This window comes from Myotis nattereri (genome assembly GCF_964212035.1).
Source record: "Myotis nattereri genome assembly, chromosome: 7".
NCBI lineage: Eukaryota > Metazoa > Chordata > Mammalia > Chiroptera > Vespertilionidae > Myotis > Myotis nattereri.
Window position 1 is genome coordinate 56,552,164 of NC_138082.1, and position 15,934 is coordinate 56,568,097.

General features: G+C 38.9%; 1 protein-coding gene across 1 annotated transcript in view; it reads right to left on the reverse strand.

The window, feature by feature from the left end:
- PKP4 (plakophilin 4) overlaps positions 1–15,934 on the reverse strand; it is a 244,266-nt gene that overhangs the window by 154,595 nt on the left and 73,737 nt on the right. Inside the window, exon 2 of the mRNA XM_081095905.1 lies at positions 8,121–8,257. Within this exon, the coding sequence (XP_080952031.1) occupies positions 8,121–8,252 (132 nt within the window). The 5' untranslated portion in view covers positions 8,253–8,257. The remainder of the gene's footprint in view (positions 1–8,120; positions 8,258–15,934) is intronic.

The following is a 15,934-nucleotide window of genomic DNA, read 5'->3' on the forward strand; positions in this document are numbered from 1 at the left end:
CAATAAATATATTGGGGCATCTATTATGTATTTCATGTCTTATATATGTGATCTAGCGATGTGTGAAAAGCCAGATAGAGTCTGTTCAAATTCCTGGAGATTTGTCAATGCACCTAAAAAATCTGGGACCCCTTGGGGGATGTGCGACTGCCAGCTGTCGGACATCCCTCTCACAATCCAGGACTGCTGGCTCCCAACGGCTCACCTGCCTGCCTGATTGCCCCTAATCACTTCTGCCTGCCAGCCTGATCACCCCTAACCACTCCCCTGCCAGTCTGATCGACGCCTAACTGCTCCCCTGTGAGCCCAATTGCCCCCAACTGCCCGCCCCTGCCAGCTTGATTGCCCCCAACTACCCTCCCCTGCAGGCCTGGTTGCCCACAACTGCCCTCCCCTGAAGGCCTGGCCCTTCCCACTGCCCTCCCCTGCTGGCCTGATCACCCACAAGTGCCCTGCCCTGCCGGCCATCTTGTGACCACATGGGGGTGACCATCTTGTGTGAGGATGTGATGGTCAATTTGCATATCACTTCTTTATTATATGGGATGTATTCCTGGGATACATAAGATTGGTTAACTTTGCTAACAGATCCAGCCAGTTATCTGTCAGTCTCTCAGAAAGCATGTGCAGATGTTAAAATATATGTTAGCTATAACTGTTGTCGGATAACTTGGCAATCAACTTCTGTATGTTGCTGAGGGAAAAAATTTTTTTTTGAACACTCAAATACTAAAGAAACCTATTGGCAACACTCTGTTGTAGTCTTTAATCACAGAGATACCTGAAGTGGGAGATACAGTACATCACTAAGACATAGAAGAGAAGAAATGTTACACTGTGACCACAACTCATGCAATTTAAGAGGGCTGATTTCCTGAGAGTCAAGAATCAGGGTTCAGAATTCTTGAGTCCAGGCCAGTGTCATAAGAGCTCCAACACTTGACCTCATTTTGAACCTCATTTCCATAATATGAAGGAGATAAAGCTGAAAAGTTGAAGATCCCACAGAAATCACTAAGAAAAGACACAATCTTACCTTGTGTTTGATGATGCAGTGCAGGCACAGAAGACTTCACCATATATCATGCAATAATTACAATTAACAGGATAATTCAGTTGCCAATAAAAAAAAATATTAAGTTACTAATAGAAAAAATGTGAAGTTTCAGGCACTGTATTTCTAGTATAGGGCTTTTACCTAAGCTACAAACTATACTTGTTTACAGCTGAAATAAAATTCTGTCTTCTGCATGTGAGTGAGGTGTGTCATAGAGAACTATTTCATTGTAAATAAACGTAGGGGCCAAATAAAAGGAAGTTGCAAAGGCAGGTGCACAACAGTTGAGTTTTTCAGTTTCAGAGGAATAAAGTAAATAATTGTACTGGAATTTGTTCAGTTCTGGGCATTCTGCCATACAGGAAGGGTGTGTAATTACTGAGGCTAACATATCCATGTAAAAATGAAGTAATATCAATAGGGCACAGTTGGGCTCCAAATTTCCTTATTTTAGCTTAAAAAATTAAGGATCTCTAATGACTCTTATTTTATTCTTTGAAATTTAAATATCACTTAAGTTAATACCAAAGGTAGCACTGGATTTTCCCAGAAGTTGGAAATATCCTGAAAGGCAGTGTTCTCTTCGAGAGACTTACTAATGAAGAACATAGCAATTTTCACTCATCAAAGATAACAAAAAAGTGCATGCGGTATCTAATTTAGGACTTCACCGTAGTAAGAGAAGTTCAAATAAAATTATTATGTTTTACCAAATCTTTCCTTGCTTACCATTTCATACTTTCTAGAATGGCCTCAACCTTCCATCTGGATTCCAAACTTCTTAAATCATAAACCAAAAATAAGGAATGTGGTTTATGAGAGAACAACAGAAAGGAAGTTAGAGTGCCTGAGTATGGCCAAGTTCAAATAGAGATCTCAATTATTCAAGCAACTACATGACAGAAAACAAGAGTATAATACATATTACATGTGTAATTTTCCAAATGTAAATCAACTTACATTCTATATAGAGCTATGAATTATACTTGCTAACCCTATCCATGATTGGCCATACGGTCTCTTAAAGAGTATTTTCCTCTCCCAATCTATATATATAAAAGCCTACGCGACCGTTATGACGGAAAGAAAGGAATGACCAGTTGACCAGCCACTATGATGCGCACTGACCACCAGGGGCAGACGCTCAATGCAGGAGCTACCTCCTGGTGCAGTGTGCTCCCACAGGGGGTGTGCTGCTCAGCCAGAAGCTGGCCTCATGGCTGGCAAACTCAGCTGCAGCAGTGGGAGCCTCTCTCAACTCTGCAGCAGTGCTACCAAGCGGCAGGCACAGCGGGCTGGGATGAGCACAAGCGGTGTGGCACCAGGTGTAGCGGGCCAGGATGGGGCTCCTCCCTGGCTGCCTGCCACTTGGCGCAATGCTACATCCCTCAGGGGATGTCTGAGTGCCAGTTTAGGCCCGATCCCTACAGGCCAGGCCAGGCCAGGCGGGGATCAGGCCTAAACTGACAGTTGAACATCCCCTGGGGGGGTCACGGATTGAGAGAGGGTACAGGCCAGGCTGAGGGACCCACCCACCTACCCCTGTGCACAAATTCATGCACTGGGCCTCTAGTTGATAATAACAGCCATGGCTGACTGCTTCCTTTGTGCCCGTGAAGTCAGCTGACACCTCTAAGTTGCAGGGATGGCAGCAGGAACTCTGAAGGCATCACATTTGGCCACACTTCTTTCTCTTACTGTATATACGATATTAAGCTAGGTCCTAGACCAGGGTGGGCAAACTTTTTGACTCGAGGGCCACAATGGGTTCTTAAACTGGACCGGAGGGCCGGAACAAAAGCATGGATGGAGTGTTTGTGTGAACTAATATAAATTCAAAGTAAACATCATTACATAAAAGGGGACGGTCTTTTTTTTTTTTAGTTTTATTCATTTCAAACGGGCCGGATCCGGCCCGTGGGCTGTAGTTTGCCCACGGCTGTCCTGGACAGCCCTTGTTTGCTTATTGTTGTTGTTGTTGTTGTTGTGTGTGTGTGTGTATGCCCACGGCTGTCCTAGACCATTCTTAAATTTCCCAGATATTTGAAAACTATCAGGATTTAAAAAAAAAAAAATTTCCTTGTTTCCGCCCTAGCTGGTTTGGCTCAGGAAATAGAGCATTAGCCTGTGGACCGAAGGGTCCTGGATTTGATTTCAGTCAAGGACACATGCCTGGGTTGTGGGCTCGATCCCCAGAAGGGGGCATGCAGTAGGCAGCCAATCAATGATTCTCTCTCGTTACTGATGTTTCTATCTCTCTCCCCCTTCCTCTCTGAAATCAATAAAAATAATTTTTTTTAAGTCCTTGTTTCCAACATCTGCATTCATCATGGACTCCCGGACTCTTACTAGGAGCTGAGCTGAACAGTAGGACCTGCCAAATGATGATCCTGATTACAGCCAACTGGTAGCTTAAAGTTCAGTTGACATTTCCTGTAATTTCAGATTCAAGTCCAAGGACCAATTGCTTTGTTATTCCCACGGACTGACTGTATTCCTCTCAAGCATGATCCTTAACTGACTTTCTTTAGTGGTTAACTATATCACCTGGTATAGAGGATGATGGTAGATATTCTTTGGTATCACCAAGGTAGTCAAATCATTTTATTTCCTACACATAATTTTCAGCGAAGTCAGACAGATGGGAGATGAAATATCTAACCTTATGCCATTATTAGACCATCACTATGAAATACATTTTTATTTTGCTTCACGCAGAGATTGGATTTAATTCCTAGATCAGTGTAGATAAATGCAATTCATGTTGTCTTAGAGACAAGAATGTACAGCTAGGTAATAAGTTTTCTGGGTCCTGTTTGAGATTCTCTTGCTTAGTAATGTTTCTATGAATGTGGCTCTAGGTCCCATTATCTTCACAAAACAGTCTGGCAGTTGGAGACAATGTGATAGCTAGTATTAGTCACCCATTCCCTTCCTGAGCAATCATTTATATAAAAGGGGCTGGTAACGTGTGAAACAATGTATAGAACATGGCTCTATCCTCAGGTAGCTGATCCTATAGTCCAAAGCAGCATGGGACAAGTCCCAGCAGGGGTATAAAGTGCTAAAGGAGGTCAGGAGGGAGATCTGACTGCAGGTGGGTGAAGGTGGCTTCAGGAAAGAGGTAGCCCTTGAATAGAAGTAGGCTCTTCTTTTATCTGCCAAAGAGCAAGGATTTTAAAAGTATAATTGCACAGGTATGCACCTATGTGACTGACATAAATATAAAAAGTTATCACGTTACAAAAGAGAGGGAATGTGAATATCAGCATTTTGTCAAGGAATAGGAGCAGTTACTGGCTTCTAGATCCCAGAAAAGTATCACCATGTAGCCATGCAGAGGAAGATTGTTTTATGACACTCTAAAACCAATTTCATATAGTAATATTGTGTACTAAAAGATATCATTTCCCAATTATTTAACCAAATGCCTTGATATTATGTTACGTTTGGGGTTGCACAAAATCAGTATGTTAAAAAAATATTTTCATATGCTCTATTTCTTATACTATATACCTAGAACTGTTCTAATCAGTGAGACCAACATGATGACGTTTAGAAAGTTTAATACCATGCAGAAGTGAAACATTGTCACAGCAGGAATGTGTCCCAATATTCAGAATGTTTTCTTATTTTCAGATCAATGTTCAAAAGAAGGCTCACTGAACCTCTGTATATACTTAAAAACAGTATAAGAGCTTTTTCTCCTTATGTGGAAATGATGACAACAGTAATATTAATCCTTACTAAGAGCACTAAGTGCGAGACACTGTTGCAAGTATTTTACATAGACTAATTTAATGCCCTCAATAACCATTATTATCCTCATTTTATTGAAAAACAGAGGCATAGAGAGGTTAAGAAATCTTCCCAAGGGTGAGAGCAGCTGAAGTGTTGCTTTCTCTTCTCGTTTGGTAACAAAATCCTCATTTTAAATATAAGAGGACACATTATTTTAAAAAGCCGTTACGTGTGTCCGTACCCTTTCTGAGTAGAGCGTGAACAAGTTGTGGGAGACCTTTCTGAACACAGGGACACGTCGAGAAGGGAAATAGCTACATTTTCCATGTGTATGACCTTTGACCCGGCAACAAAAATCGTACACCTATAGATGAGGGCAGTGGGGGGGTAAGGGCAGAGGGTGGGGTGGGAACTGGGTGGAAGGGAGCTATGGGGGGGGGAGGGGAACAACTGTAATAATCTGAACAATAAAGATTTATTAAAAAATAAAAAAATAAAAAGAAATCTTCCCAAGATAACACAGTTAAGTTGTGGGTCCAGGATGGGAACCCAGACCATCCACCCAGTTGTACTGCAGGGGTCTCTTCCTTCCGTGCCCTAATGAAACTTCCTTCCTGAGCTACAGCTGCCATCAAACAAGGCGTGTTCTTTGAGATCAGGGAGCTGATACCATCAGTCCAGGGCTATGAGCATTGCATAGTAGTATGGCATATATTTAAATAATTATGCAGCCCATCCAAGAACATGGTTCTATGGATACAATACATGATCAAGGACATGATCTAATATGAACTATTCCATCTAATAAAAGCCTATGTGGTCGTCACACCCTCATGCCCTGATGCCCTCACGCTGTAATAATCCATCACCAGGAGGCTGCGTGTGTGGGCGGGGACTTGACGCTGCATGTGCAGCGTGGAGCGGGTCCGGCGGCTCTGCGCGGTGCAGAGGTGGGACCTCCCGGCTCCGGCTTACCTCTTTGGGGAGATAGATCGTGGGGTTCCCGCACTACCCCCCCCCCCCCCGCACAAATTTCATACACCGGGCCTCTAGTTTAAGTATAACAAGACTGAGAATGTCACATTCTGACTAACAGACTAATAAAATCAAATATATAAGATGAATAGTAATTAGGTTTCTTATTTCTAGCTAACTCTGTCTCATTGGGCAGATGACAGGGAGTGACATATTTTAGGAAAGTCCTAAGAAGTTTTTATGCCAACTACAGAGAAATCAGAGTATCTTGCCTGGTGCCACAAAAATCCTATGTGAGCTACAGTTAGTTATTTAAAGTTGGACGAGTATCTTGGAATAAGAGATAGATACTGTGTCTTCGGTTGAATGACTGAAATACTAACTGAGCATTGGCTTTAAAATGACTGAAATACTGACAAAGCAACTTTAAAAGAAATTAAGAATAAAAACTGTAAAAGTATACTAATGAAGTCAAAATTTTAGAACAGGAATGGAAGCCAAGAGTAGAATACAGTGGGGCCTTGACTTACGAGTTTAATTTGTTCCGAGACCGAGCTCATTAACTCAAATTACTCTATCAACTCAATGCAAAAAATCGGCCGAGAGACAGCTGGTTTCTCAAAAAACTCATTAGTCGGGACACTCGTAAGTCAAGGCCCCACTGCATATCCTCCTACTAACAAAATAATACAGGTGATATAAGGTAATTCTCCTAATAAACAACAAATACCTGGTTTGGGGGGTCTGGAGTGGTGGTGTTTTTTGTTTTTGTTTTTTTAGCTATCTTGGAAAAATGGAACCCTTCTGGCTATCTCCCAGACAATATCCATTCAGAACACTTTATTGCCAAAAGATAAAACTTTTAAGGCATCTGAAGGCATCATGAAACTACAGGGCCAAATTGATGATAGGTTTCCAGTCGTCCTCAACATGCAGGGTATCTGGTCTCAAGATACAAACACAAGTCCTGTTGCTATGTTTACTGAAAACAGTTTCTAGTTTTAAGTCAGTTCTGGGCCTTTTGATAAATTTACCGTCATATTTCACAAGAACGCAGTATACTTTAAAAGCCCCAAATAAATCAGAGTCTTTTCATTTTACAGCTCCTTGGGTCAAATCTTGACAACCATGAAGTACTATAAAAAATAAAAATTAAAAATAAAGAGTCCCTTTTCCCTCCCTAAAGGTGAGAGAAACTTAGATAATGTATGGTTTGGTGAAAAACAAAAACAGTACCAACTACAATTTTCTTGTCTTCTCAAATTCTTACGTTGTGGGATGTTTAAAAACTAATTTCAGGGAGGAATGGTAAATATTTTGACATCTTGATATTAGAATAAGTTGTGAAATCATTTTTCTTGAAAACACAGCTTTAATGACAGACATATGTCATAGCTCTGGAGTATCATTCATAACACACACCTACTTTACAGCAAAGAGTAAAAAAATGAGGTATTAAAAAAATTCTTTACCATGTGTATTCATTAGTCATTTGAACTGCCAATATTGATTTTTAAAAGAATATTCCAGCAAATATACATTTATATTTATATCTCTTGAGAAAAAAAATGACCCGGGGGTTAATCATAAGATTTTTTAGTTTTTAGTTAGATTATATCCACCACAATAACTCTCACAAACGGTGTGTATTTTTGTTTTGTTTTGAAGGGAGGGACAGAATATCTATAGCTTTAATATTACATTCACTTTATTAAACTTTTAAAGCATAAAAAATTAAATTTAGGAATTCCAATCCCTAAGCATAACAGATAAGTTCTAATTTAGAAGGCTATTTGGGTTTGAAAGATAAATAGTATTAAAGACCTTAAGAAAAACAACATAAATATGATATTAAAGCAAATTGGCACAGTTTGACAAGTATTAGAACACTAGCTCACAAAATGAATATACTTTGATTCAGACAAACACGACAAATATATAGCCTTTATCCAAAAATCACAGAAACAGCCCTAGGTAATACCCATGTTAAAGGTTCAACACTACAGGCCAAAGGTTGCCAGAGTCCTGGCAGAGAAGTTAACAATGTGACTAGGCTTGACGAAGCTTTGCGCGCATGCACACACTCTGCAATGGGAGACAGACACCGATCACCATCAATATTGTCCTTACTTGCAGACGCACAAGTATCCTGCATGTTCCGATTCTGACTGGCACCTGGAGCAGCTCTACATGCCAGTCATCCCAATGTACTCAGGGATGTAAACACCTTATAATTAGAAAACGTGAAGGCGTCAAGGACGTTAGACAAATTTAAAACACATCCAAAGATTAATTTTTAAAGGCATTGAAGAAATCATTAATTGCAAATTCCAATAAGAGGATGTACCTGCTCCTTCACAGAAGCTAGAATAGTGGTGGCTGTGGTCTCGGGTTCCATGCCTGGGCCAGTGCAGGCAGTTTCCTGGCGGATCTGTGGTTGCCCCTCCTCCACCAGTGAGGCCTGCTCAGGAGCTGGCATTCCTCCTGCAATCAAGCAGGCAAAGAGTTAACACTTTCTCTAGGGCTCCTCTGAGGATCTGCAGATGGTCCCTAGGAAGTACCACAGACTTCTACACACAATGATCACAATACCCTGAGACTATTTGATTTTTAGAAGGCAACATCTAGGGCCAAATGTATAGTGAGTATTACCAAATATTAAAAAATAAATTTAGATGTAATGATAATAAATACTAAGAAAATATTTAAACATCATAGTAAAAAAAGTGGCATGAAAAGGGTTGGGAAAGAATGCTCTTAAATTAAAAATATACTAAGGACAATAAAGTTGTTAGGAGCTTGTTAAATTGGCGAGCCTTATAATCAGATAACCAATAAGTAAATATGATTCTTATGAAACAAATAACAATAAACACTCTATATTTGCTATAAGAGCCAGTTTTCAGGAAAGTATACACACAAGAAGACAGCTACAAATGTGCAAATGCTGTACCACTTACAGAAGAGGCTTAGGCAACAGATAAAAAGGTTACAAAACTTAAGGAAGGCTTGAACATAAACAAAAGTCTGCTGTACTTAAAAGAAATGCAAGGCATTAATAACTAGTAAGAATATCTTTGGTAGAATATTACAAAGCTTCTTCCTTAGAAGAATCAGATTAGTCAAAGATGACAATGGCTATAGGGGGCTGTTGACAAGAGAAACCATTTGTCGGGCCCACAGCCAGGACAGCAGACTGGATTCTGGGCAGAACATGAATGCCTCTCCTAGGATTACACACACACAGAGTGATGTGCTTGCCAGAGACTGACTTGATGCAGACTTTTTACAAGTTTAAAAAAGATTAGGAAAAGATACCAACCTAACATGATGCAAATATTTTAATAACTTGTTTAACATGTCAGTCTCTCTGACCATCAGCCTGAGAGCACATCTATCTACCATACTGTGAAACTAGCCTAGCATACGCAATAGGTGCTCAATTATTGTTTGCTGAGTAAGTGTGAATGTGAATGAAGGACGACCATCATTTCCATGTCTGATTCTAGGCACTAGGCAAATCCAACCAAGTGCTATGATGCTCATGAGTCCTTATTTGTTCACTGTTTTATTCTGTATACTCATATACAGATATCTAAGAACATAAATACTGTTCTTGACATTCTTCATAGTTTTCTACTAAAAATTATTCTACTGTTGTATTTAATTCTGTATCAACCTTTATAACGTTCAATTCTGTAGTACAATCTAGTGATTTTTTTTCCCCTCATTCCCTCAAATTTCAGTATCAGCCTGCTAATGTTTTCCCCCCAAATCATAATCTGTTAAAAACAAAATGAGGGGGAGAGGTGCATACCACCTGAGGCTCCAACTTATTCTCACTGTCCTGACTTCCACATCAGTGGAGATAGTTCTAGGCTCCAGGTTTCTGTGAGTGGTGGCTTTATTCTTGTCATATTAACAGGCTGAAACAGGAAATGGGTCTGACAAGTTTCTGCGCTAACAGGTGAATTTTCCATCTCCCGTTTCCAGGTGCCCAAGGCTCAGGGGGGACACACAGCTGGCAAGGAGTTTCCTCAAGTATGAGCATTAGGAGACGCTTCAGACCTGAATAAATAGGAGTAGGATCACAACCTAAGCCATGCTGGACAAGTGAGGACCTCACTGAGCCCCACTTTCCTCACTTACAAAAACTGGCCACACTAATTCTTTCTACAACAAATAGAATGATTTTTATGGCAGTCTACATTTTAGTATGTAAAATACACTTCAAATATCATCAACTATAAAATGGGAATAAAATAACCCATTGCTGCACTTACTGAGTGCTTAATAAGACAAAATATGAGATCTACCAAGAAGAAAAATAATGCACATAAAGATCCTAGATTAGTCTCTAAAACATTTAAAGATATAAAAGTATTCCATGCCATTGAAAAATTACACACCTTAAAATAAAGCAGATGGTTGCAAAGAACAAAAATGTTACTATGCAACAGTGAAACAAATAATGCCAAGAATCAAAAATTTAAAATGTCAAGAGTATAATACCATGAAATAACCAATATGTTAGAAAGAGAGAAGCAAAAATTCAGTGAACAAAGAGAATCTGGAAAAGGAGATAGAGAAATGTCACTAGGAAAGTACTTATTAATTATTTACCACAGAGAGGAGGAGCCTTACTGCTTAAAGAAAGATACAGAATTCTATTATTATAATTATATCCCATCACTCTGAGTATACCACAATTTCATGACACTTATCATGATAATTTTGTCCAGAATCGATGAAATTGGATGAGTGTTTTCTGAGTACTACTTTGACCATGTGCTCAGGGGGTGCTAAGGGGACACAGGCACAAGGCAGGTCACTGACCACTAGTGACTCATTATCTAGCCAAGGCAGCAAAATATGAATCAGATCAAGCCAAAGTACAACGAGATGCAAGCAATGGAATAACAGCACAGAAGCTGATGGGCAGAGGTTGTAAAGAGTTTATACATTTGTAAAAGAAGATACTACTCAGGAGCAGAGGAATTTTCACAGGCAGGGATGATGTTTTCATCCTCTGATTCCTCAAAGACTAGGGGACATTACCAGTAATCACTCACACACATGAGATGAAGAATGATGACCACAGTAGCCAGGCATAACTGGGTGAGAATTTCCCCATCCCTCGTCTCTGGAACAGCCCCCAAATACTACAACCAATACTGGGCAAAGGAGGAATACCACAATAATGACAAGTTATAAATCTATTAAGGCTGTCCCTTTTCTTGTAGTTTTCATAACAATTTAAAGAGTTGTAGAACCCAAGCAAAGATTAGAGTCACAGGAAAATATTATAACTTCTTCCCACTAGAGCAAAGGAAAAAAGCATTGAGTACTTATGTGGCAAAGAGACTGTGAAAAATTAGCCCTTAGTGACCTCAACTTGCCTGACTTGAATGGTCACATTCTAGGAACCTGGGGAAACTTGCAAACAGGCTTTTGGACCATTTGGGGGCTCTCCGGAGAATCACAGAAAACTGGAAGTAGGAAAATGCCAATTCTTTTTTTGGAAAGCAGAAAGTAGACTCTGTTCATGTTACAAACTAGAGAGCTAGACATAGATCTTAGGTGAGATTCTTAAAAAGGATTTTATCCAAGAGACGATTTGCAAGAACTAAAATGAGGCATACCAAAGAAAAGTCACGTTATGCTGGTCTAATTTCTGTCTGTGGCAATGTAACCACGGAAATGCAATGTGTCTAGACTCCAGGGAGGCATGCATCATGTTAAAAAGCACCTCCGACATTATCAGCAGCACAAAAATGGGGCTGGCACAGGCTACTGCTGACTCCCACGATCTTTAAATAGCTGAATGAAAAATATCACCCTATAGAGATTTCTAATGTAATGCCAGGGAGGTCTAATATTTACACAATCTAACCAAAACTATAGCCAGAATGTGAATAATAATACATACACATGCTCAAATTCTTCAATAAAGTTGAGAATATTAAATTTACCAGAATATAAAATTAAAATATGAATAACATTGCTAAGCTACAGTAATGAGCTGCGTCTACAAGATAAAACAATAGGAATAAACGCTGGGTCTTGTGTTTAGGTTAGCTCAGCAGGACACTGGGGGAAAGATGTTGATACTTGCAGTTCAAGAGAGAATGAGTGAGCCATGAATGAGACAAGGCTAACCACAGCCACGGTGATCTTATACTGTACTGATATTAGCATCTAAGATAATAGAAAGAAGGGGCAAATGAGCACACGACTCTCCTTTCGGCTCCTTGGGACACATCCTCTTTCAGTTATGGGTGGCATATTAGCAGGAATGGACACACGAGTATTCATTCAAATGAGGACAGTAAAGGGACTCAGTCATTATTCCCCGACACAGATATGGAGATGAAATGAACGATAACTCCAGTTCCTTATGAGCTCAAGCCTTGGCAAGGGACACAGGAAGAACAGTTAATAGACCAAAAAGAGAAATTCTGACCTAAAAAAAAAAAAAAAAAGATAAGCAGATTAACTACAAGCCTCTGAAGCACTGCCATGGACAAACAAATTTAGATTTTTTGGGCTATGATCCTCAGAGCTAGACCAAAAACTAATGTTTGTAACAAACTTGTATCAGATTATATTATTATTCTCTTTATACACTGAGTCAAATTTGGCTAATGATTGTATTATTTTTAATCAAAGTTAAAGTCTTGAGCCATGAGGGCAAGCCCAGGATGGTCTTTCCTTTTGGAGCACTCAAATGTCCAAAATTTCAAAAATTGATTGTCCTCCAAAGGTGCTATATTCCGCATCATGAGAGGTTGTTAATCACAGCTCAGAAGATCTAGTAGCAGGAATGGTACAGAAGGGATCCTGCATTGTGTATGAAGCAATAGGAATTCTCAGAATTTTGAGGCTAACAGTAAGATAAGACAACATCTACATTCTGAATTAATGCGAATGTTACTGAGGAGTTTTCAGAACAACTGTCTATCACAACTGAAGGCCAGAGCTTGATGGGTACTGGAAATCTTAGTGCTATGTCTCTCTCTGGTTGTACCAATGAAGCTCAGAGATGAGTTTGTGACCAACTCTAACAAGTGAGTTCTCATTTTATCCCAGTTATTACTAATTAAAGTTCCTCTTTACCCAGGTCTAATTTTATCATTCGGTTGAGTTGCATTCTTTTGAGCAACTTTTTGGAAGGCTAAATGTTTATGTGAAATTTAGTATAATTGTGTGTGTGCATACGTATATCTCAATCTTATAGCAAACTATAATTGATTAACAGAAAATCTTTTTGCTCAAGACTGCAGGCCACATATATTCCAGTGTGATTACTGAATCTCAAGGCTGAGGATATAATATGGCTATTGATGTAATACAGTATATGGGCAACAACCTATGATTCAGTATCTCTAATCCCTTTTACCACAGATGATACTAATCCACAAAAATCATCTCTGAGCTTAATCTCTCTGGAATAAAAGACCAAATAGATACTAACTTTTCCTCTCTTTACTCGTTTCTACTCTCCTTACTGGTAATTTTTGGTCAAAGTATACTAAGTATACTCTGTTTCATCTTATCCAGCAAAATAAATTGGGAGTCTACACATTTCTCCTCTTTTATATTAACAATCGGGAGTATAACACACATCTCATCATTTCATTTTGAACACTCATGTTATGATGCTTAATGACTTTTTCAAAATAGATAAAATAATGATGCCTAAGAAAAATGAAGGGCGGAAAGTAAGCATGAATATTGTAATTAGTCAAAGTAAGATATTAGTAATATAGGATAAAAAAAGTTTGTTAAGGGAGGGAAGTAAAAATGTAGTGCTTTAATAATGTGGCAAACTTAAGCGACCAGCAACTAAAAATCCACTGCTATATACATAGGTTGTTATATATGAATCTTAGGTAACCACAAACCGTAATAGATACACACAAAAAGTTTTAAGAGAAGGGGCTTGAAATAAAGTTAACAAATCACCTGGGAAGAGAGCAAGAGAAAAAGAACAGAGAAGACCTACAAAAACAGCCAGAAAACATTTAACAAAATAGCAATAACTATATGCTTACCAATAATTACTTTAAATGTAAGTAGATTAAATGCTCCAATCAAAAGACATAGAGTGGTTGAATAAATAAAAACGTATCTGTACATATGCTGCCTTCAAGAGATTCACTTCAGATTTAAAGACACACACAGACTGAATGTGAAGGGATGCAGAAAGATATTTCATGTAAATGAGGGGGGGGAACCCATCTGGGGTAGCAATACTTATATCAAAGGCTGTAATAAGAGACAAGGAAGGGAATTTCATAATAATAAAGAATTCAATAAAGGAAGAAGATATAACATTTGTAAACTTATGCACCCAACTATGAATATCTAAATACATAAAGCAAATATTAACAGATATGAAAAAAGAGATTGACAGTGTAACAGTGATAGTGGGAAACTTTAACACCCTGCTAACCCGATGAATAGGTCATCCAGACAGAACATAAACAAGGAAACACCAGCCTGAAGTGACACATTAGACAAGATGGATAGACTGTTCATCCCCAACAGCAGAATTCACATTCATTTCAGGTGCACATGGAACATTCTTCAGGATACATTACATGTGAGGTCACAAAATAAGTCTCAATAAACTTAAGAAGACTGACATAATAATAGGCATACCAGAAGAAGAAGAGACGGAAAAAGGAACGAAGAGACTATTCAAACAAATAGTTGAATATGGAAAGAGCTAGATTTTCAAGTCCAAGAAGCAAATAGAACACCTAATTACCTTAATCCTTCTCTAAGACACAGGGTATTAAAACTATCAAAAATTAATGATGAAGAAAGAATTCTCAAGACAACCAGGGAAAAGAAGAAAGTAGCCTATAAGGGAAAGCCCTTAGGTTATCATATGTTGTCGATAGAAACTCTATAAGCTAGAAGAGAATGGAACCAAATATTTCATCTACTGAAAGAGATATTTTATCAGCCAGGAATAATACATCCAGCAAAGTTATATTTTAGATATGAAAGAGAAATAAAAACTTTTCCAGACATATAGAAGCTGAGGAAATATATTACAAGACCTCCATAACAGGAAATGTATAAATTTCAAAAATAAAAATTAAAAAAATTATTTATTAGAATCTACATTTGACGTGTAATACAGAAAAACTGAGAATAAAGAAGTAGAAAAAAATATTTACATAATGTGAGCAAAGCAGACTGTCATTATATCTTAAATCTAATTTGCTATGAGAGATACAAAATTATAAAATTTTTAGATTTAGAACACACATGCATATCAAAACTACGAGATATGACCTAACACCTGTTAGAATGGCTATTATCAACAAGACAGGCAATAACAAATGCTGGAAAGGTTGTGGAGGAAAAGGTACCTGCATTCACTCCTGTTAGGAACGTAAACTGGTACAGTCACTATGGAAAACAGTATGGCAGTTCCTCAAAAAATTAAGACAAGATTTACCATATGAACCAGAAATCCCTCTTGTGGGTATCTACATGAAAAACTCCAAAACACTTATTCACAAAGATACAGGCACCCCTCTGTTCATTGCAGCATTATTCACCGGACACTTTGGTTGACATGGAGACAACAAAAGTGTGCTTTGACAGAGGACTGGATAAAGATGTGGCATACACTAGTATATATTATGGAATACCACTCAGCCATAAGAAAAGATGCAATACTGCCATTTGGGACAACATGGATGGGCCTTGAGAATATTATGCTAGGCGAAATAAGTCAGTCAGAAAAAGCTAAAGCATATAATTTCACTCATAGGTGGAATATAAAACTAAAACTCATAGACACAGACAACAGTATAGTGATTACCAGAGGGAAGGGGGTGGGAGAGTTAGTAAAGGGGACCAAATATATGGTGATGGAAAATGATTTGACTTTGGGTGGTGGGCACACAATGAAATATAAATGTAACTAGACAAAAAATGGGTCCATGCTGCCTGTCACTACTTGAGCCAATTCAGCAGATACAGGGTTGAATCATATATGAGTGTTTATTCCAATACTAGAGGCCCGGTGCACGACATTTGTGCACTGGGGGGGGGGGGGGGAGGGGAAGTGTCCCTCAGCCTGACCTGCGACCTCTCGCAGTCCGGGATCCCTCAGGGGATGTCTGCCTGCCGGGTTCT